Here is a 26,127-nt window from a genome sequence, read left to right on the forward strand (position 1 = left end):
CCTCACTTGAGAATCTTCGAGTGTCTTAAAAAAGGCAGTGGCTGAATGAGGCTACAGAAATTGTTGGAGACATTTAATGTTTACTTCTGGCGATGTTTCAAAAATCATAAAAGCGGTGTTCATTTGTGAAGATAACCTTGCTGAACGAAACGTGTCAGCATCACAAACTTTGTCTGCCACAGAGCTTATTGAAACAATCCAAAATCCAGTGGAGAAAGAAAAATCCTGTTGGCTTTTTGTCGAGGGAACCACAGCGATGGTGGGACTAGAAAATGTTTTTTGCATGCCGATTTGTTGGTAGATTCAAGACCACTAATGTAAGTCATTGGAGTGGAGAGAACTGGAGCTCAAATGTGCAGACCGCCCATTCAAACTTGATATGTTTTAGGCGTAAAATTTAATTGGTATATCTACCATAAACACTAGGAAGTAATGAACGATTAGGATGTTTATCAAACCAATCCTGTGTCTTTATCAGAACAAGTTAACTGTGTCAATTCAATTACACTTACATTGACTTCACTGATAAATATTATACAATCTTTGACTTCTGCTCCTCTCAGACATCTTGCATCAGTACTTCTTTTCTTCCTGAACATTCCTGTCTGCCTTTGACCCTCTTCACCTCCTCCCCCCGCCGTTCCTCCGACAAGACACCCATGACTCTTTGAGTGGGCTAATTGTCATAACAACGTTTGGCTCAGAAGAGACTGGAGACTACAGTCGGGTATGATAACCTTGGCCATAACCTCGTTAGTGTAATTAAACGAACCAACAAAACGGACGAGGAGGGCGTGATCTAAACTGGGGCACAATCCAGTCCGGTTTAGTGGGCTAGAAACCCTGCGTTCGCCTGTGTTTTCACATAGTAAACTGATACTGGGGGGGCAGGGAGAGCTAGACAGAGGGCTCAATGTTAGGGAGTGTGTTGGGTGTGTGTGCTTTTGGGGTGTAAGAGTGTGTCAGACAAACCGACATGACTGAACAAACAAGTGTCCAGTGTCTCGGCGTGGACAGCTCCTTGAACCAGCATCACAAGACTGTCTAGTGTGAAGCTTGCGAACAAACATGAGTACAGTACATGAGTTCAATTTGAGAGAGAGAGGGAGAGAGAGAGGACAGACATCGAGAGCGGGAGAGATAAAGATAGATCAAAAATCTGCCAGAAGGAAGAGATGGATTGTGGAATGTTTCCGTCAATGCTTTGTGTCTATGAATGTGGACCCAGATACCAGCATCACGGCTTCGAAACCCACCACCCACCATATGACACACACACACACTCACGCACACGGACAGACAGGAAAGCTCGCAAACTCCACCCACATCTAAAGGAGCCATAAATAGCGCTGTTACACACCACTTACACACGGCTGATCATTGATATTCATAGTTACTCATCATTTTACTCACAAATTTCAATAACAAGGATTCTAAATTTAAGCAACCAAAAGAAAAGGGCTGTGAGCGCAGGCGGGGAGTCTGTGGTGACGCAGGCAGACACAGATCAGAGAAGTATGAGGTGAAAGTTTCATGGTAACTCTTTGAAATGAAGCAAAGAGGAGTGAGGAATGAACGAGACTCAGGTGTACATTTGTGTGTGTGATGTTTTGGAGAAAAGAAAGGAACAAGTGAGCGTGAGGAAGGTGGGGAGGTGAAGGTGGAGAGGTAGAAATCAAGTGTCGCCGTAAGAATGGAGAGTTTCTCCAAACGTAAACATAGTTACAGGCCAAGCTAATATAAACAAGCCTTACTGGAGGTTTACTCGCTGAATACAGAAGCAAATCCATCATTCAGAGAGAAGACTCGTTCCTACAATAAGGCGCCTTTAAATGATGGGCTCTAGTTGTCTTGGTGAGTTCAGAGCAACTCTCACTATGTATTAATGATCACTGTGGTGTCATGTCGTAACGTCCCTTTTAAACCCACTGACGGTGATGCTTTGGAGAGGATACAGAAACACACACCTGGGTTACAGACAAGACTGGCGTACAGCAGCTGATTTGCTTTGTCGGTATTACAATGAGCCAAGAGGACCCCGTGTTTGTGTGTGTACATGCACACATCGCCCTGTGTGTGTGCACGCTTTGCATCTGAGTGTGCGTATGTTTGGATGTTTGTGTGTGTGTGTGTGTGTGTGTGTGTGTAGGTGACAGCTCCAGCCCCAAACTGACTGGCATCTGGCGGTGGCAGTTGTTTTAACAGCTGAGCTGACAGCATTAATCCGAACGCACCCAAATCAAAAGGAGACAACACCTGTTCACTGCTCCTGAGCCCAGCCGAGGAAGAGACGAGGGAGGGAGGAGGGGAGAGGGGGGAAGAGACGGAGAGCGAAGTATGAATGGAGGCAGGGAGTGAAAGAGATGGAGGGGGAGTGATTAGAAGCAGGTGGAGAGAGTGACGGGGACAAAAGGAGGTAGGAGGAGAGGGATGGAGGGAAGGTGGCAGGGAGGAGAGACAGGAGCGAGGGTAGGGCAAGAATGGAAAGCAAGGGATAAGAGGGGGGAAAGAGACAGAAGAGGGAAGGATGAGGTAGGAGAAAAGGAGGAGAAGGCGGGGGGGACGATGAGAGCGGGCACGCTGCCAGGCAACACACACACGGCACTCTTTCCCCTGAGCGAAGCGGAAAGGGGCAGTGGGCCAAACAAGGAGGGAGGGGTGAAAATAGAGGAGAGGGAGGGGTAGAGGTGAATGGATGGATAGAGGGATCCCACAGGGAGGGAGAGAGGGAGGGAGGGAGAGAGAGAAGGATGGCTGAGGAGGGATGAGGGGGGGAGCAGACGGGCAGACAGAGAAGTGCAGCAGCGATCTATCCAGAGGACCATCACAGCTCCGACATGAGTGGCTGGTGATAGCCGCTCCGCTGGCCAAGCAGCAGCGAAGGAAAAAGAATGTGAGTGAAGGGGTGGGGGGGTGGGGGGTGGAGAGGGGACTGCTTGTCTCCCAACATCTGGCTCAAATAAGGCCTGGGCCTTGCTGTGGGCTCGGGGTCATGACCCCTGAGGCTGACAACACAGACGCCACCACTTCATCTGCGGGACCCGCCCTCTGACCAGCAAGCCAGGGGTTAATTAATATAGACCCTGTGGCTTCAAAAGCTGACACAGTGACTGGCTGACGGAGCGGCTGAGTGAATGGATGTCTGAGTAGCTAGAAGACGGAGTAGCTGAGAGTCTGACTTCTTGGCAACTGCAGGACTGGCCTCCATTGCTCGCTGACTGGCTGACATATTGAAAGACTGAGTAACTAGCTGACTGACTTGTTGCTCTGCGACTGACTGAAGTGCTAAAGCTCCACAACAGTATGCACACCACCTTGACATCAGTCATATAAGATGGAGCGGAAATGGTAAGGGTGGCCTGTGGGTGGCGATTACGTGGACGGCTGGAATGTGTCCATTCGCTATCCCTGATGCATCATGGGTAGCTCCTCGGTCAGGTCACACAGGCTGGTGCGTTCGTCATCCCAAGTGTGGCGACATACTGTAGATGAGTGTTTTTACTGCAGTGTGTGCAGACAATCTAACAAGAGCTACTCGGTGATACACACCAGTGCCACGCCTCCACTCAGGCTGTTAAAGCCCCTTTTACATCCGTGTCAGGCCTTAAATCCTGCGCCGGACACTGCTGACATGGGTGATAGGGGGCTCTGATGCTTCCACATGTGTAAAAATTGCGCTAAGGAGATTCTGCTACTTTGCGCACAAGCCTACATGGATTAAAAAGAAGAAACTAGGGTGTAGCCTCTGTCACACTTACACACACACACACACACACACACACACACACACACACATATATATATATATATATATATATATATATATATATATATATATATATATATATATATATAATAGACAAGTAGTATGCAGCAGTTAGGGCATGGAGACACACAAACTCAATCTCTTGCAAAAACAGCCACAGCTAATAAGCTGAAACACAGAGCTAACTTCCAGTCTATTTAAAGTACATTATAGCCTACAGTAAGCTTACGTGCTGCCATGAAGGCGCCATAAAATTGTAGATGTGCACCTACAGTATAGGACCTGTTTATATAGGTCACATAAACACTTAAGCAGATGCATGCGTGCATGTCGTATAGATGCACATACATGTATGTATGCATCACAATAAGGAAAGTTAATCTCACTTTTATCTGCTTGAATATGATCATCTTGCCATGCCTGGTATCCCAGTTTTGTGTGTTTGTTCTGGTTGATTTGCTCATGGTTTACTGATTTAAAAGCATCTCTTTAAAGCTCTGCTTCCTGTATTGGTTTCTAGTTCATCTGAGTATTATGATTCATGGAACAAACATTAATGCCGTATTTTAAGGCTGCATAATTTCATAATATTTTCATTCCAGTCAATTACTAACCTTTACCTTTTTTCCGCACCAAAATTAGCTTGTCTATGCGAGTTTTTGTAAATAGACGATAGAGTGCTTTTCAACTGCCAGTAGACCAGAGCCATGTACATGGTCATGAACAGGCCAGAAAACAGGTTAGTAAACAATAGAAAGCAGCATGGAGGCTAGTGAAAATGTTACAGTGGTGACTTCTTTTTTATAAACCAAACTCATTGTGTGCTGACTAAATTTTGAATGATGTTCGAGCACTGTTTGGATGAAGACGAAGGGTATTTTGAGGTGGTGTGTCATTGAATCGTGCCGGAAAAGGGGTTAAGGTTAGCATGTCCACCTGGGTGTAGTATTTCCATCACTGTCAATCAAAGCCGATCGGAGCAGGAGCCTATAAATACATGTGACAACTACAGAGATTGTAACTGTCCCCATTATATACAAAAGTCAGATGTTAGCAGGTGTCAGAGGGTTCTTTTTGTCCAGTGGAAAAGGTACGAGTTCAAATCTAGGGTGTCTTCAAGAAGTTAAGACAAGGTTAAGGTCACAAAAAGTCAGGTGAACATGCAAAAATGTGAAATTTGTACAGAGATAGGCTTAAAATTGAACATATAGGAATCATTTTTCAAAAAATTAGTGATTAATAAATGACGATTGACTTGGGTTAAGATGTTTTTCTCACTGGGAATTACCGACTGTTCTGTAACTCAACACACTTGCTAACTAAACTCAAGCTAAAATAAAGTCAGACCTTTGTCTCTGTTTTCCTCGTGATTAGGATCAAATTACATAGTTCTTTCCAGGAAACTCTCGAGGCTACTACCGACGTGTGTATTAAAGAGTTACAAATAGTTGTAATTGAGCCTTCAATACAAGACTACTGTATGAGAAAAGACAGATGTCATTAATTACCTATTTCTAAGTTAAGTAAACTTAGAAATGCCTCCATGCACACACACACTTTAACATTTGCATGTTCACAGAACTGTCTGTAAAGCTCACAGCAGAGTGAGAACTTTTTATATTTCGCCGTGGCACAATGTCAAGATGAAAAGTCAAGCGTTTCATTCCAAATTGCGGCATCCACCTACTCACAAAGTGACTGCTGGTATGTCAGTAAACTACTTAATGGAAGATTGCTGAAGTTATCTGCTCACTTGACGACGCTTCCTATTAAGTGAAAATGTTTGAGGGTGCAGTTGTCTGGCCTTTTGAAAACTGGTTGAACTCCAAGAAGCAATTCCTTTCCACAGTGTTTCTCAGAGCGTTATTTGTTGCTTAAGTGCCTTCAAAGGGAAAGTTTTAAGATGTTTCAGCTGCATTTCATATCCTTTTGATAAAGTAATTGAGGGACAAAAGTCAGCGCACTTTACACAAAACTCATTCATCTTGCAGCCATTTTGCAGCATAAAAACATTCCTCCGTCTCTCCATAGCAATGGGAGAAAAGACCCGAGAAAGGGTGATCGCAGAAATAGAAGAAAAAACAACAACAGGGCGTGCAAATGAAGAGAGTTTATGAGAACGCTGAAAAGATAAATCATGAATTCCACTGATTTGGTCATGGGATATGGCGCTGAATGGAAGTCAATGGGTGGATGCCAAAACACTGGGGCCTGTCTAACATTTGGGAGTTGGTGACAGGAGGCCTTTATGTGGGACAGTCTGACTCACAATAATACACACACAGACACCCAAACATATTAATATGATTGCATGACAAACAGTAAATGCACAAATACGTTCCTAATGCGAAGAAATAAACGCATAAACACTCCCACTAGCGTCTTCATCACCAGGTACCAACAAGACAAGAATACACACATGCAAATACAAATACTGTAGGACAGTCATATTGTGGATGGGTCACAATAGCCACGCTATGGAAGCCCTGGCTGATTCATGAACCTCAGGCCTTTGTCCTTAACTTAATGCCACGCCGGGAGGCCAATAACACACACAGACACACACACACACCATCAGGAAAACCACAGGACCCTCTCTCCTCTCTCTAAGCCCCTTTATGCTCATGTATTGGACAAAAGCTGGGGCACTGCTTTTCCCCCAAAACACTCTCTCACACACACACACACACACACATGCACGCTATTCATCGCCTTAATATCACTCATCTGGACTGGGAAGAATGGTAGAAAGGAGTTTCATCCTCACTGATTGTCTTGTGCAAGGCTGAGAGAGAGAATGCCACGTTGAAAAGCAGACGCAAAACAATTCTATAAGAAAAGTGACTTGAATGCGCCTTTCATCAAGCCAACAATGGCCGGCCCCACAATAGGCCTCAGGTTCGCCCCATGACGTTGCCTGTTTCTCATGCCACAAAAGGAAAAAAAAAAAAAAAAACCCACAAATTGACTCGATTTGAATTGGAAGCCATGTCCGCGATGATTTCCCCCCCATCTATTAAAAAACGCAGTGAAGTTAACTGACACTCGGATAACTGGGAAGAGCGATAAATAAAAAGGAAATGGTTCTCTTAGATGAGCGACATGAAGCGTGAGCTCTTAGTCTGCTTCAAAGTGAGTTTTATTGGTGCAAAGAGAGATTCTTTTTCAATCTGCGCAAAGAACGTTTCAATATCACCACTGGCGTTTTAGTTTTTCTCTGCCAGGTCACAGGATTGGAGGCGTAGCATAAAAAACAACGCATAGAGTTCAAATTTCTTTAGTTAGAGGTTCAAGGCAGAGTTAGTCTCATAAGCACAGTGTCAGCTCCTCTTTAGCGAACGCTGACTGTGTATTTAGAGGCCTTTAACTGGCAAACAGGACAACAAAATCGCACTTTTCCTGGCTTGCCTGAACTTTCTTTTTCACTTGTGGTGAATTAGAGAAAAGAAAAAACAATTCCCTCTTTCAACCTCCCCCTCTGTTTCGTTTCATTCGCCTTCCTTTTCCCAGCGCGAGAAGAATGATCTCAACAAACAATGGCTGTAAGAGTCCTGCTGCACTTCATGTTAATTTATACAACTAACTAATTACCGACAAAGGGTGGAAATCACATAAAGACATTCGCCCGCTCCCACGCTAGGGCTGTGAACCTGCTGCTGTACGAGTGTGTGTGCGTTGCAGTCCACAAATTCCCCTCAGGGATCTGTGTCTAAAAGTCACAGGTCCATGTGATGACTTGGGTTTTATACGCCATTGTTGATGTTTATAGTGTGTGTGCATGTGTGTGTGTGACATAACCCCCATATAGCGGAGCAGTTGAAGGATTAAGTATAGTGAAGGAGGAGGGTGGTCTGAAGAACGGATGAACCAGAGACTGCCTCGATCCTTCCACTTCTCCGGCTCTTTTTTTTCCCTCCCTTTCTCTCCCTCTCTCCTTCTTCTTGGCAGAATGTATCCGCCCTTCCCATTGTCACCCATTGGAGTGTACGGAGGCGTGAGGGAGCTCCAGCCACTGTGTGCTTGTGTGGCACAATGGCCTTGCCTAAGTGCTGTCCTATAAAATGCCTCAGTGCTCTCTAAAAGCAAGCCCTGGGTTCCCTCCCTGCCTTGAAAATAGATGAAGTGCTGTGCGTGCATGTGTGAGCATGTGTCTGTGTGTGTGTGTGTGACATCTGTCATTGAGTTGGCATTTTCAGTATGGAAACCAGTGCCTTGGAGCAGAGACTACGCTCAGCTATAAAAACACCATTCTGGTTGACCTCAAGGTTGCCGGCGCGGCTATAAACCTGCACATCGTGCGTGAGGGTGTGCACGGGCGAGGCTGTGTGTGTGTGTGTGTGTGTGTGTGTGTGCATGAGTGCGCCTCTTGTTTCCCTGCACGTGTGTTCAGGTCAAGGCCGCGCTGTATAGAGGGCAGGGTCTGACCCCAGAGCTGCGCCATGGCTCGGTAAAACAACAAGATATTGCCATTTGTTGACCCTGACGATGTCACCGCCAAGAGAGGTGACCACCGAAGCCACACAATCAAGCTCAGTGCAAAATTATTTACAGCGCTAAGCTATTTTTCATAAGAGTAGCAATCATTGTGTCAAACTGGATGTCAGCTCAGATGAAAGTGGGCAATTTGAGTGTGTTTTTCTTCTCCTTTTTAGGGAAAGACATCTTAATTGTTAAAATCAGCCTTTAAGGAAGTTTAATTCTGAAATTTAGAAGACGATGGTGGCATTAAATTGCTGCTGAATCAATAAAAATTTCTATCACAGGTTTTTTTTTCACAGGAAGTGAAGTGTTGACACTGGGAGTGCAGAGAACTGAGGAATACTGACAAATCTGGCTGCTGAATAAAAAGCAAAGAACTTCATTTTCAAAAGAAAAACAAAAAAATCGAGTGAAAACTGGCAACTCTGCACATTAAGTGATGGATGACTCACATCATTTAGGCAAAATGCAGTGTCAAAAGGGTTATTCAGCTAAAAAGATATATAGTGGAAACACAATTATAGTGGAGGAGCTGTTCACAGCAGAGGTTACACATTAAAAAAAAAAAAGAGATAACAGAAAAAGTCCCAGAGGCCACGGAGCCCCAGTGACGGGTAGCTGGAGCTGGGTAGCAGAGGGTCAACAGACAGGTCCCAAGATGGAGCTCAGCTGGCACTGACTGTGAGCCACTTACAGTTAGAGGAGAAGAGGAGAGGAGAGGAGAGGAGAGGAGAGGAGAGGAGAGGAGAGGAGAGGAGGAATGAGGCTGAGTGTCTGGTGAAAGTCCAGGGCAGCGGAGGCACCACTCCAGGGGCCGAGATGAACATCTGTGCCCCATTTAGTGATGTTTCTCCTCCTTTTAATTCCCCTCGTTTTTCTTCTTCTTTTATTTCGCAGTTTATCATCTCACTCTGTCTGTCTGTCTATCAGATGCATGTCTTCTCCCACCGCTGGTCTAATAGATTATCACCAGGCCCTGCTCTGTGGCACAAAGGTCACAAGAGGTTAAACGGCGAGTCCAAGGGAACAGTCCAGGTGTGTGTGTGTGTGTTCAGCCGCACAGGTGTGTGTGCAGCCATCTCTCTCGGGCTTTAACACCGGCTCTCCTCTCGACCCCTCGCCTCCCGCGACGCTCTGCACTCTGCTCTCATTATTCCACATAATGACACACACACACGCTGCAGCACGAGCCGCTCACCCAGCGGCCTCTCGCCTCGGGTCCAAACAAACACACACATAAACACACACACAAGCACACACACACACACACACACACACACACGCGCGAGTGAGTGTCATGGCATTCTTATCTTCACTGTTCCTCCCTGTCGCTCCTGAAGAATTTATTGAAGGCGGCGTTTGTGCGTCTGCACATACATGTACCGGTGTGTGTGTGTGTGAGTGTGTATCTCCAGGGTAGCAGGTGGCCGGTGGAGTAAGACAGGAGATGAATGGAGAGAGCAGGGGAGCGGTGGAGCATGGTTGGGCCAGGCCATGGGGGACAACATGGCTAGTCATTTATTAGAGGGCCAACACACATACACACCTTGCATGCATGCAAAATGCAATCCTTGCCATAACACACACACACATGCACTGTCACAAATACATATGCAAATACACTCACACACAAGTATACATGCTCCCAAAGGCTTAAACAGCACACACATACACACACACTGACCTAGTATCTACCATTCTCCATTCATCTAGCCTAAGTAGAGCAACACTAGCCACAGACACAGAACTATATCTTTCAAACTTAAGCCATATTTGTGTGTGTGTGTGTGTGTGTGTGCCTGATTCTCTGTGTGTGTGTGTGTGTGTGTGTGTGTGTGTGTGTGATGTCTCGCTCCAGGCTTGCCTTCGATAAGTCAAGCTTCTCATTCTGTTTCGAGATGTTTATCGTTTTCTGACCCATTTTGTGTCTTTGGCCCCTTGTTCACATCCCTCCTAGTGTTAATGCTCCTAGACTCTAAATGTGTGTGTGTGTGTGTGTGTGTGTGTGTGTGTGTCATTGATCCAGCTGGAAGCAGTGTGTGAGTGTGTATGTGTGTTGTGTGTGTGTATGTGTGTGTGTAAGAGAGAGAGAGACAGAGAGAGCAGTAATATTCCAGGCCTTTCATAATGATTAAAGCCTTCATTAAATTTTCATCCCAACCTGCTGTTTGCTGCTAATGGCCTTTGTGAGCCACACAGCCAAACAATAGCTAGCCGGGCACAGAAAAGGGATTTCTATCTCGAGTTCAATACCGCCCCTCGTCGTTTCTCTCCAATACCCCCCCCCCTCCATTTCCCTCTGCCTCTCTTCATCTTTTCTCAGCATCCCTTTTCTTCCTTTACTCTCTTTTCTTTCTTCCTTTCTCTCTTGCTTGGCCTGGGTTTGTGTGTGTGTGTGTGTGTGTGTGTGTGTGTGTGCTGGGTCTGCAGGCGCTGGGGCCTTTTGTTAGCGCGTTTCATTTAAACGTAGGGCAGATAATGCTCCGGGTTGGTTTGGATGCCGCACCACTGTGGCACTCCGCTAATGGGGTCTGTGAAGACACTGCTCTCTCTCTCTCTCTCTCTCTCTCTCTCCTTCACCCTTCTCTTCTTCCGTCTTGTCTTTACATCTCCCTCTCTCTCTTCTCTCCCTCTCTCTGTTTCTGCGCTGGCTGACTCATAAAGATCCATTATTGTTGTTTTTTTTCCCTGTGCAGCCAGTTCACGAGGTCCAGCGAAGCAGCGAACAACCCAAAACACACCTCAATTACAGCTCAGCTCGACAAACAGCCCAGTATTTTCTTTCTTTCTCTCTCTCTCTCTTTTTTTTTGTTAAAATGTGCCACAACAGGCCTCTCTATTGACTGGAATAAAAACAACCAGACGGCGAGAACTGACCGGCAGTCTCGGGTGCTTTGAAAAACCTTGCAGAAAAAAGCCTGGAAAAAATAAGGTTAGCGCATCGCAGCTTGAAATGAAAGCCTGTTGATGCACTGCCGGAACACACACCAACACATGAACACCTACACTTAAAAGACAAACACACACTGTACCGCTGCACTGTTCTTTCACCTTTCGGAGCACAGTGCTGTACGGGGCTGCATACAGTTCAGAGATGTTTGAAAAAGAAATCTCAGTGCACAGCAGTGGTGGATTTAGAAGCTAGAGGGAAAGTATGGAAGTGTATAAGAAGATCTACTGGTTGCATCTGCTATAGAGGTCCTGACCGCATTGTGGATTGGGTTCAATTATCCTCGGGTCTCTTCAGGTCTTGTGTTTGGGTTTGGACAGGTTTACCACAGGTCCTTTTTGGTCTGGGTCCAACAATTTGGGCCCATGTAGACGCCTAATCTAGTTTGCTTAAAGGTATACTACGCAGGATTGTGAAAATCCAACCCCAGATTCACTCTCATTTAGCATTTTGCCTCGCTATATTTACATTTTCTCTGCGCTGTGTCTCTTGGATGTCTGTGCTTAAAGGTCCAGTATGTAGGATAACATTGATTTGTGACGTGCAACTGCTTTATTCAGTGTTTTTACCGGTTTAAATGACCAGGTCTGTTTGTTTTGGAGAGGAGGAGACCTCTGCGGATAATTCAACTCCTGTTTCAGCTGGTTGCAACCTGCAACCCTCACCTGATCGCTACCTTTTAATAAGCCCGAACCTCATCTAAGCGCTGTGGGAGTACACATCCATAAACGTCCTGAACATAGACAATAAGAAGAAGGTATGAAAATCCAGGCAGAGGGCAGTCTTTGCAGAAAAACACACCCCCACACACTTCGAGTGGGTCATAAGTGATAACTGAGAGGTATTACTTCTGTATGGTTAAAGGTTATTCTGTGTAGTGTACCTTTAAGGGCCTTTGAGCAAGGCAGTGAATCGCTACTGCCTTCAAGTACCGGTTTTCAAACTGACGCTGACCTCCCTGTGCAGCGCATGAAAGTTATCTTCACCAATAAAGCACAATGTTATTTATATTATCCCATCAGATGGACACCTGTTGGTAATCTCTTTATCACATTAGCACTATCACATGCATTTCATAGTGACTTAAGCCCCCATTTATGTGCCCAATGAGAAATTAGAGCTTGCCATGAGCTAATTTTATCCGTTGACTCCGACTGTTAGCCCAAGGCTAAATTTGTGAATGAAATGTGGGGGCTAATCGAGCTATGCAATGTTGCCCCAGGCAAAAATCTGGTTTATTGTCTTCAACAGTGTACAAAATGTTTATCTTGTGGCTGAGAGAGCATTATTCAAAGGGTTAAAAGGTAGTAGGAAAGGTGATAGGATGCATTTAACCCTCTATGATCGTTTAGCAGAAAGAAATCTCAATGTAAGTGTCTCTTCTTTGAAATGAAAGCTGGGAAGCATTTGGAGAGTTCGGCTTTTCACACACTCCGGCATACACTCCACACACATAAACACGCACACATCTTATTTGTCAGAGGGTGATAGATATGCAAAGCATGGTGGACAATAGGCCCAAACAGCTGATGCTGTCTGTCTGTGTGCTGGAAAAACAAAGGCTTGCCTCTCATCTGAATGTGTGTGGGTTCATAACAGAGGGACAGAGGGAGAGAGTGATAGAGAGAAAACAAGAGAGAACGAAAGGAAGAAGATACAAGGGACAACAGAGTGTGACAAAAAAAGAGCGGCACAGAGCCAGGGGGATGGCGGGGAGTTGCGGATCACACATCTGGCCGCACAAGTGTCCCCTTTCATCACTGACCTTCTGGCTCGTTCTTGATCAGCTCCTCCATCTTGCGTTGTTTCAGTGTGTCCACCACGTCTGCCAGGCTGCCCTTGCGTCTCTCGGGAGTCCCCAGGGTGCCCGTGGCCAAGCCCCCGTCACTGCAGGGCCTCCCTCCACCTCCGCCATCCTCTTTACCCGGTGAGGTAGCATTGTGCTGGGGGTAAGGACTCAAAGAGCTCCCCTTAGTGCCGTCCTGCTCCTGGAAGAGAAGGAGGAAAGGAAAAAGAGTAAATAAAGTGTAAGATTTATCTCAACTTTAAGATATAAGTAAACAAACTGTGGGAGAAAAAGAAGAGGAGGAGGAGCTGGCATATGCCCTTCATTATCTCCATCCTCCTCTCCTCCTCTTGCTCCCTTTATTCTCTCCATCTCCCCTTCTCATAGCTCAACGCAACCAACTGTCATCCCTGGCCAGTTATCTCAAGTTAGGGCACACTTCTTCTTCTTCTCTCCCTCTCACATCCTCGGGAATCTGCATTTGACTGACTTGGAGGTACTTGACAGAACAAGCACATGAAACAGCAGCAAAAAGACTCCGCACACTCTTAGAGTCACGCTAACTCTTCATTACAAAGCCTTCAGCGGCTCGGCTTTGAGGGACGTCCAATGCTTCTGTACCAAATCCCAAGCCCAAGTTTCAGTGCTACTGCGCTACTTTTGTCCTACGATTCATGACAATTAATGCTGAGGATGCAACTCCATCAAACAGGAAAATCACAAAAAAATAGATCCCCCTTTAAAAAAAAACAAAAAAACAAAGCTTTGGAGGGGTGTCAAGTCATTTCCATAAATTCATGAAAGCTCTGACAAAACAACAATCAGCATGACAGATACAAAGTATAATATATACAGCTCACAGTAAAGCTCGGCGCCTTTTGCCAAGCTGTCATGATGAATAATTATCCCACTGTCTCCTGTCTAAAGTTTACACTGTCTTTAACACCTTAAGTTTAATGACCTTTGGAAATCATACTCCTCTCCTAAGTTTAAAAAATGCACAAAATTGATTTCTAAATCTTGAAATCTGTACTTTTTTCCCTGAGTTTTGGTTGATTACAGAGCCTCTTTCCCAAAAATGTGTTGTGCTCATTGTTCACTTGAGTGTTTAAGCTTCATTCAGTAAAATTATGTCTGTGCAGAGTTTGACACCGGACGGCTGTTTTCACATTCATCTGCTCAATGCACATACAGTGAGAATGGACATTTTCATCCTGTATCTAGTCAGCGTTTCCCCTATCATTATATTGCAGTTGTTGTGGCAAGATGCACCATATCAAAGTTCCTCAGTACAGACCAACACCATCAACCTGATGGCTGAGGTGATGCAGAGACATCAGACGCTGCTTCTGGACCAGCTGAGAAGCAAAGGAGCTGGCCGAGTAAAAGATCGGAGTCACTCGCAACTCTGTGTGACTACGTCTACGTTTCAAAATAAGGTGTTAACACAGTGCCTGTCGGTGAAGATTCTCAGTCATCCAGGTCATGGTAATCATAAGTGCTATATTGTAGGCAACTGGACTTGCTTGCGTTTCTCGAAGATGCTTCACCTCTCATCCAAGAAGCTTCTTCAGTTCTAAATGACTGTTACGGAAAGCTGAAGAAGCTTCTTGGATGAGAAGCGAAGCATCTTCGAGAAACGCAAGCAAGTCCAGTTGCCTACAATATAGCACTTATGAACACAGTGCTCATAAAAAATAAATGTATGGAAATATATGAATTGGATTGTATTTAGAGGAAGAATAAAATTTGACCTGTGTTCCTTATAAATCAAAATTAAGAAACCCAACTAAATTATGAGAAAAATTAGTTTATTCTTTGATTCTGATTGACTGGACATGAATTCTAGCAATGACTAATACATTTCAATTAAGGACATCTTTGACTCAGGTTGTTCTGTACACAATGGTCATACCTTAATCTACGACGTGAATTCGTACATAACCAACGAAAATCAGAAAACAAATGAACTTGTTATTTGAAGGCAGTAGTTCCCAACTGGTCCAGCCACGGGGTCCAGATTTCTCCTTAGTCATTAGTTCAAGATCCACACAGTCCAGATTTCTCCTTAGTCATTAGTTCAAGATCCACACAGTTTAATATATTTAGCGTCATATTTGCATTTGGCCATGTCGTCGAGCTAGCTTGATGTAGCTGTCCATTAGTCAATTAATCTACAGCAGGCACTTCAGGAAGAAGGAAGAGTCACTTGCGGTCCATTCACAATAGACCTGGGACCCACTTTTGGACCGCGACTCACCAGTTGCAGACCACTGTTTTAAGGAACGTCATCACCAAGTACTTTACATTACTTGAAGAATGGAACTTGATGCCAATCATGGGCGCTAATTCACTAGATATCATACAAACCGTTGATATTTTGTCGACTCAAAATTAAGCATGTTGTACTGTATCAATTTGGAGAATTGCCACAATAAAAATCTTAAGTGTTTAAACTTTTTTTTTTTTTTTCCGAAAAAGCATTTCAGACGCAAACTTGTTTAAAAACCTAAGGAGGGAATCTTTAAGTCATAAATGATAAGCTTGACAAAGTCAGATGAACAAACAGTAAGTAAAAAAACCCTAACGACAGCAGCTGACTGGTAAGTAACTTCCACTGTCTTAATCTTTGACCTAATAAAACCTGTGTTTGTTTGGAGAGCCCGCATGATAGACTTAATGCCGGCTGAGCCCAATTAACAGTGACACTGAGAAGGAGGACGGCGTCAGCTTCCAACGGGAGAACACACTGCCTGTTTGTCACACATACATGTACAGAGGAGTGTACGTTCTCTATGCTGTACGAACGTGAGCTAAATGCATCCACAGATACGTGGGTGCGTTCAGTAGCCCCCCCCCCCCCACACACATGCATGCACAGGTGTGTTAAGGAGGGTGTTGTGCTCTTTAATTACAGAAACAAGTGAGTCAGTCTGTCAGCTCAGCTCTTTGTAGACGGAAGGGTCAATGGTCCACAGGGTTAATCTTTGGCTAATCTCACTACAATATAGAGCACGCCACCTGGGACAGTGGCACACATATACAGTACCTCTGATAGTCAGTGTTGGTGTGGTACACAGCCGTACATTCCTGCTGTATTAATGATATAGTTTTTAAGGCGGAGATAGCTTATAATCATTAACTCGCAGGCTACTGGTGGAAGTGGAACTTAACATGGAGATCACAGTCCATGATGAAGTCATCTTGACCCCAGATTCTATTCTTTTCTATCCTCAAGGCAAAGCATTGTTTAAAATTAAAACATCCATTTGAGGAGAAGAGGAAAAACTCCTCAAGACAAAGTTTCAAATCATCCCTCTGTGTCCTACTGAGAGAATAAAGGCAGGCAGAAGCTTTCAATATTGAGATGCTTTCATTGTCAGTGGCCAAACTGTGTAAGAGAGGTACAGCAGACCATTATCACTTGCCGTTTTCTACACTTCACTGACTCTCTCTCTTTAGCGTTGTCTGTTTCCACACTCTGAATAAGTCAGCACGCTCAATAATTCACTAATTCTCTCCTCGGCGTGCTCGCACATGCATTGTAACAGGGGGACGGAGTGTGACAGTGATGATATAGCTGTAAGAGTCGTATGTATATGATGCCGTGATGAAGCTCTAACCGGTTGCTGTCAGGGCTTCTGACATTAGGGCTGTGCCGCGCTGGGAGAAAAAGTGTCTTGTGATCCGAAAGCTCTGAAAGACTTTACTCTTCTCCGCTCACCACCTGACCAAGTGATGGCTCGAGCCGCTCCTGTCTTTCTCCCTTTGCTTCATTTCTTCCCTCACCCTCTCCTGTTCTTCAGATTAGGGAAATTCAGACTTCAAATGAGCGGCTTTGTGATTACGAGTTGCATCAGCGCCGGCACGACGTGCAAATGCAACGAGACAGAGGGAGAGAAGGAGTGTAAGTGGGTAGAAGTCAAAGAAAGAAAGGAAGAAAGAGCGAAAGGCGACGGAGAGAAAAAGAGAGAGGCGATGTTATTAGAGGAAATGAGAGGGAGAGAGTTGACAGAGAGATGTGCGGAGACGGAGAGGGAGAGAGAGAGGAAGGCAGGCATCTTGAAGGCAGCGGTCACACCTGTCACATCCCATTTATCTAATCCAGCGCCTACTTAAAACAGCCGCACTCTTTCTTTTGAGAAAGATGTCGCGCAAACAAAACAAACAGAACAAGAATACGGGAGGGAGACGGAGGGGGGGATGGAGTCGGGGGGTTGAAGGGGTTGTCGGATCTCTCCGCTCTGTCGAAAAATCTGCCAGGGAGATGTCATCTCGCTGCGTCCAACAATGAAGGTCATTTCCCAATCAAGGGGAATTAGCGGGGCGCCGTGGCTTCTTCAAAGATCTGGTAAATTAGGGCCCATGACATTATTTATGTGTGAAGTCAGACAGACAGCCTTATCCCGGAGGCAACTTAAATGGCTTATGATTTTTTCTTTTTCTCCCCCCATCACCCTCCCAGCATATAATCCATGTGCCCTGCTGACACCCTTACCCCTGCGATTTTGCAAAGTCCAAGACAGAGGGATCAAAAAGACAAGACACAAGTTTATTGTAAATGGGTGTCGCTCAGCCGGCGACACGCTCCTGCGCTAACGCGGGGCTGCGAAAACTTTTCTCATCAACATGCATTTATTCATAAGTACAAACAGAAATTCTGGATACTGTAAACGTTCATGCCCTCCTCTCAGTGCATGCGTGTGAGCAGGTTTCTCCGCGTATATGTGTGACACTGTGAGTGCACATAGCCTGTAGGTGTGTGTGTGTGTGTGTGTGTTAATGTGTGAGTGCCTGCATATATGTATTTATATGCACTGGATGTGGCAGGCTGGCAGTGTGGGCGGTTCTGCCTTTAGTTTGCAGATGTCAATTCTCTTCCAAAATGACTGGAACAAAGTAAAAATTGCGCCTCACTCTCTTTATCCTTTTACTGCCTCTGCAATGGAACCGAATTAAACAACTTTTGTCTTCTTAAGCTCATCTGTGAGGGGAGGTTGGTTTAAAAACACGTAACTCTTGCCAGAAAAAGAGGGAAAAAATGCTATTTTTTTCCTACAGCCAGCACAGATGCCGCTGTTCATGTTCTTCTTTTTTTTATTTCTCCTTCTTCTTCTTCTTCTTCTTCCCTTCCTCCTTTTCTGTTGCCCAACAGTAGAAACTCTCTTTCTCCCTCTCTCTCTCCTTCTCTCCACCATAGCCTGACATGTCTTGGGCTGTGCAAGGTGTATGTGTGAAAAACAATATTTGATGCTTGGCGCGTCGCTGCGGATCAAGGCATGGACAATGTGGCAGTAGGAAGAGCTGGAAACAGCTGCTCAACTAAAATACTCGCACACAAATACACACCAAGAGAATGTCACTGATCACTCCTGCAGGGGGGTAAGGACTTAGCTCGACTGCCAGGGCTGCCAATCTCCACGACATACACTTAACACACCTCCAACTACACTGCACACACACACATGCAGCAAATCCCTTTACATGCCATGGCTAAACACAGACGCTGTCAGTTTTGACTTCGTGGTCCCTCAGGCTGGGACAAGCAAGAACATTACTTTTATCCTCCTGTTCCAACAATATGGTTGAGCTTTTTTTTTTTTTTTTTACCATGGAAACCCCCAAATACAAAAAAAAAAAAAAAAGTAATTTAATTTTAATGTCCTAATTCTAATTGTATATTTAAACTTATTGTCCACGAATGACACGCTTGGCCTTTCCTTATCTGAAAACATGCAGCTGTATTTTCTGTATTTTAAATAGCAGTTTGGCTAAAATGTGACGCCAGTATATTTTACCACGACCCCTCGCTGTTGACAGGCAAGCGTGTGTTGATTCATTAGTGCATCACTGGCATGAGAAATTAAGTGTGACCACTGTGTCTCAAGACTGCTCAATGACTGTGTTAAATCTGTCATATTCACATGCACGCACGCACACACACACACACACACACACACACACACACATAATCACACATACAAATTACACAAAAAAAGAGGGAGAAGAGAGGGCTCGTGGAGGGAAATGAATAAGAAATAATGCCTGATGAAATATCTTTATAGTTTTCTATCGTGGTAGCGTGCATCTCGCCTGTTAATGAAATAATTAGTGTTTGTCCATTAACACATTTATGAGAGAAGATGCTTGCCTCTGCCTGATGTGAAAACATTTTTTTTCCCGACACGCATTGGCAAAACACAAACATGAAAAGACCTTAAATAAAGCAAGCAAGGAGGAAAGGTATTGAAAAAAAAAGAAGTACTTACAGATATAAAGGCACCCTGTTATAATAATTCAGAATTTTTTGGATAGGTTTACTGGAAATAAAGTTTAAAATAATCCACCTTTTACTAACTCTACTGCATCATAACCGGATTCCGTGTTGATTGGCTGACCTCGCTGAACTACCGCCATAAAATCCTTCCCATCAGGCATTTGAACTAAGCGTCTCTCAGCCAATCAGGGCCCGCCAGCACAGTGAGAACTTCACATTCAATAAAAAAAATAAAAAAAACACCCTTTAAGCTAAACTACATTCATTTGCAAACCATTATGAAAAGCACTATTCTCAACTGGAGCCGAGGTTTTGCACAAAAACAAATTTTTTTTAAAAAAAAGGGAATAATGTGGCACCTTTCAGCTTTTTGAAAAGTGTGTGAGTGCCGTTGTGTTTGTTCTGTGTGTGGCTGTGCAGCTGAAGCAGGCAGGTAAAGCGGCCGGGGCCAAAGCTGAGCAGGCACGCGAGGCAGGCGGGATGAAGAGGTCAGTGTGTAGCTGAGCGCTTCTCCGCCGCCGTGTTAATTTACTATGACAAGATAAAGCTGTAATCTCGTCTCCCCCCTCCACCCCCACCCCTTCTCCTCTCGCTCCTACCCCCACCCCCCCCACCCCCCCCTGCTGCCTTGCTTCCAAGTCAACCGCTCGCCCGTGAGCCATTTACTTCCCCCTATCACTTTACGACAATTGCCCTGAGAGAGACGGACCCCCACATCACTCCCTCAGAGTCCCACCGACACCCCCGCCACGCTGTAAATCTCCTTCTCCCCTCTCTCCATTACTCTCTTCATCCACTCTTCACTGACAGTCAGCGGCAAAGGGATTGGCGCTGTAACCCCCACTCCCCCCCCCCCCAAAAAAGAAACAACTTAACACACATCTTACAACATGCCAAGCAGGCAGTCGGATAAGCCCCCATCCCACCCGCCAGACACACACACCCTGGCTTGCCACTTAATAAGCCACATCAGCTATTATGCTTTGTATGAGGACCCCCCTGTCTCACAACACAAGTCCTTCCAACACACAAACACACACAAGCACACACGTCCACGCTGTCTCACTTCTGCTGTCAGTTAATAGACTAAAAAGCAGTTGTGTGTCATTTTGAGGATATTTAAGAATTTGTCAAGAAGGGCATAGGTGTAGATTTTGAGGGGACATGTCCCCCTCAATATTTAGGACGTGTATTTTCTCTGTGTTGACGACAAAATTAAGATGTTTACACCCAAAAATGGAGCCGAAAAGGCACAAATTGATGCATGAAAATTCACCGGACCCCCTGTGTCCCCCCCTCCTAGTATTAAAAAGAAACCTACACCCTTGAAGAAGGGTCCCCAAATTGACCTAAGAAGCACAGTAATAAAGCCAATTATGTACAAAGTGTCCATGATAATAATGTTTGTAAATTTGCTTACATACCGATATTATATGGTGTAAATATAAAAGATAAATCTATCTAAATGAACAAGAAATAATCTAATCACTGTCCTCAACAGCAACAGATAACCCACAGTGTGTGCGTGTGTGTGTGTGTGTGTTTCCACGCCTGAGTGTTCCCCCCACGGTCCCAGGACTTTGGTTTACAGTCGGCACCTGCCACACATGCAGAGTCCACCGTGGGAGGGGCCTGCAGGCTAATCAGCAGGCTAATTACAGAATTAGCTTTCCATTACAGCTCCTAAGCACTGCTTCATTGTTTTACAGCATGCAGGCATTTATCGTCGGTATGGGGGAAAGGTCAACGGTGGTTATCAGAGCGCTGCTGTGACAAGGTGTGTATCAAAGTGAGGGCCCGGGAGAAGGTAAAAGCGAGCGGTGTCCTGGCATGAAAACACACCTGGGAGTCATTTACATTTTAAAGAAGACAAAATCCTTTAGCAGATGCCCTGAAATGTTAATAACACGTTTCTCACATTGAATAGTCAACTTTGTGTTGTGCAAACATGATTTAAAAAAACTAAATTAAGCACACAAGCAACACTCGATACCCTATACAGTCACATAATCACACTTGGGTACTGAACATGCATTGTAAATCACACCACATGTACAGAATGCGGAATGAGTCACATGCAGGGAAACATCTCAAAAATGCTCACATAGCTGTGCGCTCAAACACACACACACACACACACGTCAAGTGACCGAAGTTTGCAATAAGCCCATATACCGCGAGGACTCCACTAATATTGAACATGAATCGCACAGACGATGCAATTCAACTGTACAAATAGACACACAAATGCACGTACACATACGGAGCCATACATACAGCACCACCACACAATGTCACACTTCATCCTGAAGAAAATGACTCACTGCAATGGCTCACATTTTGCAGTCACGCAACTGTGCATCAAATGGGCTCAAGGCGACGGCTGGTGGCGCGCACATAAAAGCAAAAACACGTGTGCACCCAAACAGTAGCCTTGAACCTTCATTTTTTTTCCTCCCATTTCTGAAAAAAAAAAAAAAAAAAAAAAAAAACAACCTCCAGCTCCCAGCGCCAAACTGCTTTTCACTCGCAGAGAAAGTCAATTTCTGCCTCTTTAGAAATCTCTCTCTTTTCATGTCTGAATCACCAAACATACATTTTGTTTCCTCATTGTCGAGATTTGTGCAGTTTTTTTGTGCCGGGGGTTTAAAAGGTGACTCTTACTCACCATTAGAGGAGTAAACAACATACCAAAGTCAAAGACGCGTTCGAGATCCAGACTGAGGAAGCCTTCGTTTTGTTTTCAATATTGAGAAATATTACTGTTCGCTTGTCTTGACATGACTGGAAATTCCATAAAAACAAAACACAATTCTAATTATTTTGAAAATGTTTCTTTCCTCAAACTACATTATGGACCCATCTGAGGAAATGACAAATGAACGAGGTCAATGAAGTTAATTTCTAGCTGAATTCATACATAATTTTTTTTTTGAAAAGGGTCAAGGTTGTAATTTACTGTCGCACAGATGCTACTACTTTTCCGACTGACTTGAGGAGCCTTTATTAAAGACAAAGGGCTACATTTGTCCTGTCGCTTTGTGATGCTGGAGGCTAGGATTAGCATGAACACAACCTGATCTGGGGTCTGCGCCCTAGGGGTCATCTAAACCTCTCAAACACACATAGGCAGATGCTCTTATGAGAGAGAATGGATTTAGCCCCTTCTGTTGCTATCATTCGTTTTACTTCTAGTTGGGGCATAATCATGCTTTTTGTTTTGGAACTATGAGTCCCATAATGCTTTGGGGGTAGAAGCATAAAGCTGCCATGGATTTAAGCTTATATTTCTTTACATTTCTGGATATTGGCACAGTTAAAGTCATGCTGAATTAGCTATTGGCACTTCCTGTTTGTAGTTTGGGTGCACTGATGTCTATCATTGGATTACTTTGATACTGAGGAAAACTTTCAATGATTCTCAAGCAAGTTTTTGAGTTTTACGATGCGTATTTTTACCTATAATTTCTGAGCAACCTTGAGGACATTTCAGTCACACTGAATCTAAAAATGTGTGTGTTCAGATTTTCACTGGCAAAGTCCAATTTTTGACACCAATAAGTTCAGAAGGACTGCTTGGAAGGGAAGCAATTTTACATGGATGACTGTGTCACTTATTTTAAGCCAATGTCTTTCGTTTTTTGTGAAAAACAGTATTGAAACTTTCCCCAAGTTCCCAAAGTCCCAAATGAGACAAAAGTGATGTGACAACTCTGTCAAATTCAGAATAAAACCCTGACTCAGTGACACAAACTGTTGGGTCACACCAATTGGAAACATCGCCACATGTCGCACCTGTTCCATAGCACGACCCTGAGTCGGCGCTCAAGGCCGCCGTCGCCCAATGGCGAGCTTGCATGCAAAAGCCGGTGGCCGTCCTTACCATGTTGGGGGGGCTGTCCAAGTTGCGGTTGGGGGGCGAGCGAGGGGACACCTTGCCGCAGTAGGAGGCCAGAGGGAGGTGGATGACACCGCCCAGTCCCTCGCTATCCTCATCCTCCATTCGCTGTCTGCTGGTTGCCATGGTTACCTCTCCATCTGTCCCCCCATATGGAGAGGCTGGTCGCTTGGAAGACATCCTGGAAAAAAAAAGAAAAAAAAGAAGGGAGATAGAAAGACAGAGAGAGAAGGAAAAACAAGAGGAAGAGTGAGCAATATTCAAAGGGTGATATAATAGGTGGACGACTGGTGGTATACGACAGTGGAAAACAGGAAGCTAGTTCCGTAAACTCCTGGATAGTCGGATCCAACTTTACTGTAGATGAGCCTTGCATGAAGACATCTTTAAACCCACCCCCCAGCAGGTATTCACCAAATCCCATTCAGCTCATCAACCTGCACCGATTGTCTTTCCTCCTTTTTCTCTGGATTAGTTTCTTTTTCTAACGTCGCACATTCAGCTCGTTCAGTCGACAGAGCTCTCGCAGTGCAAGTCCACACAATATCCCCTTCAGTGGGTTTGTGAGCATCCAGTTCCTTGGCAGACCTTCAAACACACTCTCAGGTCTTACAGTATGTTTACCATGGGGGCCATTCAGCGTTCACATTTCCAAAAGACGGGGCCATTACTGCAAATGGAGCCCGCTTGCACTGGCATTGTGGAGGAAATGACCATGTCTTGACAATGGGCTTTCAGAGAGAGACACAGAGTGGGAAAGAGGGAAAAAAAAAGAAAGAGACAGAGAGTGAGAGCAGTATGCACGGTGACAATAATATGTGTTTATGGAAACCTCTGGACAATGGAGGAACTGGAGGAAAATAGCGTAGCAACACGAGGGCCCCGCTGTTTGCATTTGTTACCGTGGCTTTGTTCCCTTGAAAAGAAGGAAAGGATATAAAGCCACATCTATTAGGTGAACTCTGTCTCTCACAAGGTAAATTTGCCTCCCTGTACTTCAGCTGAATAGGGATGCAGTGACTATGCAGCAATAATAGAATTTAATGTGGTTCTCAGCATCGCCTGAGTGCTTTCAGATGCACTTGTCAGCCTTGAAGCCACTGCGACTATGACCCTGGGTAATAGGCTGCTAAAGCTCAGTCGCACAAGAGGCAATGCATGACAGGGATGGAGGGATGGAGGCGTGGATGGAGGTGTGGATGGAGGGACTGTGAAAACTTGAGGGGAGGGGTGTGCGATGGGAAGCGGTGAGAGAAGCAACAGGCCACTGACTCTCAAAGTCCGATCGTTCTTTCTCCCCCTTTCGATTGGACAATCTGTTTTTCAACTCTTCTGATCACTCTCTCTTTCACCTACATCCTCATATCGTTACCCTCCATCCATACTTCATCTTGTCTGATCTTCCTCTCCTTTCTCTCTCAAATTCTTCCCGGTAAACTGATCACACTCCTGACTCTATTGGATTTCCTCCGGACTGTACATCTGGCATTGTTCCTAGGAGCAGCCCCGCCACTAATTCATTGCTTATTTACCTTATGACAGTGAAAAGACAAACAGTATTGAGTGCTGCTCACTGGAGGCGACGAGGAGGGCGCCACGCCACGAAACGCAACATGCGGAGTTATCATATCGCGGGGAAGGTTACAGTCAAAATCAAATAAACTCCAGTCCCATGATACTGTTAAAAAAAAAACTCCACCATGGTGATGTAATTTAATTACCTTTAATTGTTTTGGAAAGATTTCGCCTGCAAGATTCACAAACCTTAGAGATAATCTAATGATTGACGGCAATTTTCAAATCGTTATCATTTGCATATTGCTGAGAAGCTTTTTATCTCCAAAATGTCAAGTTTTCAGGAACACAGATAAGCAATTAAATGCGTTTTCGAGTTTGGATGGGCTCCACAGGGCTTTGAAAGGGTGGACAATTCTACTTTCTTATGAGGGACCCATGTCTTAAAACTACTGAATCACCACAACAGAAATGTACAGCTTTGGCTATTAATTTAATGCTCTTTCATCAATGTCAATCACAGTCTATCTGTCTAAATAACAAGATAGGATCGCTGTTTTCACATAGGACAATGTGCCCAGAAGACAAATCCATAAACACCCACGCGTACATATCTTCTTTATCTGTTTCTCCTGGATGCTCTACCTTCATTAACTTGCTCAGCAAATACTGACGCCATAAATGACCAGTAAAGATTTTGTATTTGTTTCAGTGACAAAAGACTTTACAGATAAAACTGCAATCATTAAATCCAATTCATATCATCGCTGAAATTGGCTTGTGATAATATTTATGATAGAATGACTGAGGAGTGTGTGTGTGTGTGTTTCCGCACACCTTCCAATGTGAGCGGCAGGTCCAGCTGTACAAACTACAGGGCTTTGAGCCACGTAGTGCGTGCACACACACACATACACACACACAGAGCAGAGGCCCCAACACTGCAGGTCTGTCTTCATCACTGCCTGTTTACTTTACGTCCTTTCACTCTCTCACACTGAGGCCTTTTGTTTCAGACACACACACACACCTCCCCTTGTGTCCTGTGCACACCTCTGCCTAAGCCATAACCCACACACAGACCTGGGGTCAGCTTTACGTTCTCTCGCCTCACTAGCGTTGAACTTTGGCTCGGCTACAAAGACGTCGATGTGCATGTGAGGGATTTGTAGTTTTGTTTTTACTATTTTATTGTGCATCATTTAACCACAGTAGCCACGCTGACATATCTAGATGGACAGGAAGTCCGCAGACAAGAGCAGTTACACATTAACGCAGATATCCCAAAACTCTGCGGGCCAAAGAGAGCACTTCTCCCTTTTTAAGAAAATAACATTTCATCATGCCTCTTCTTCTTGTTCTCCCTCCACTCTTCTTCACACCCATCCACCCCCTCCCCTTACTCTGCTACTACTTCCTCAGAGGTGGGTGCCTATGAATGGGAAGGGCCGTTCAC

The 26,127-nt window shown here is 44.7% G+C and overlaps 1 protein-coding gene across 12 annotated transcripts in view; it reads right to left on the reverse strand.

Annotated features, from left to right (window-relative positions):
* The window catches only part of sox5 (SRY-box transcription factor 5), a 301,706-nt gene that overhangs the window by 69,104 nt on the left and 206,475 nt on the right, over positions 1-26,127 (reverse strand). For all 12 annotated transcript variants that reach the window (XM_050035821.1, XM_050035822.1, XM_050035826.1 and 9 more), the window contains 2 exons: positions 23,142-23,337; positions 12,961-13,183 (listed from right to left, as the gene is read on the reverse strand). In XM_050035821.1, the coding sequence (XP_049891778.1) occupies positions 12,961-13,183; positions 23,142-23,336 (418 nt within the window). In that variant the 5' untranslated portion in view covers position 23,337. The remainder of the gene's footprint in view (positions 1-12,960; positions 13,184-23,141; positions 23,338-26,127) is intronic.

The sequence above is a fragment of the Epinephelus moara genome, chromosome 23 (genome assembly GCF_006386435.1).
Source record: "Epinephelus moara isolate mb chromosome 23, YSFRI_EMoa_1.0, whole genome shotgun sequence".
In the NCBI taxonomy this organism is placed as follows: Eukaryota; Metazoa; Chordata; class Actinopteri; order Perciformes; family Serranidae; genus Epinephelus; species Epinephelus moara.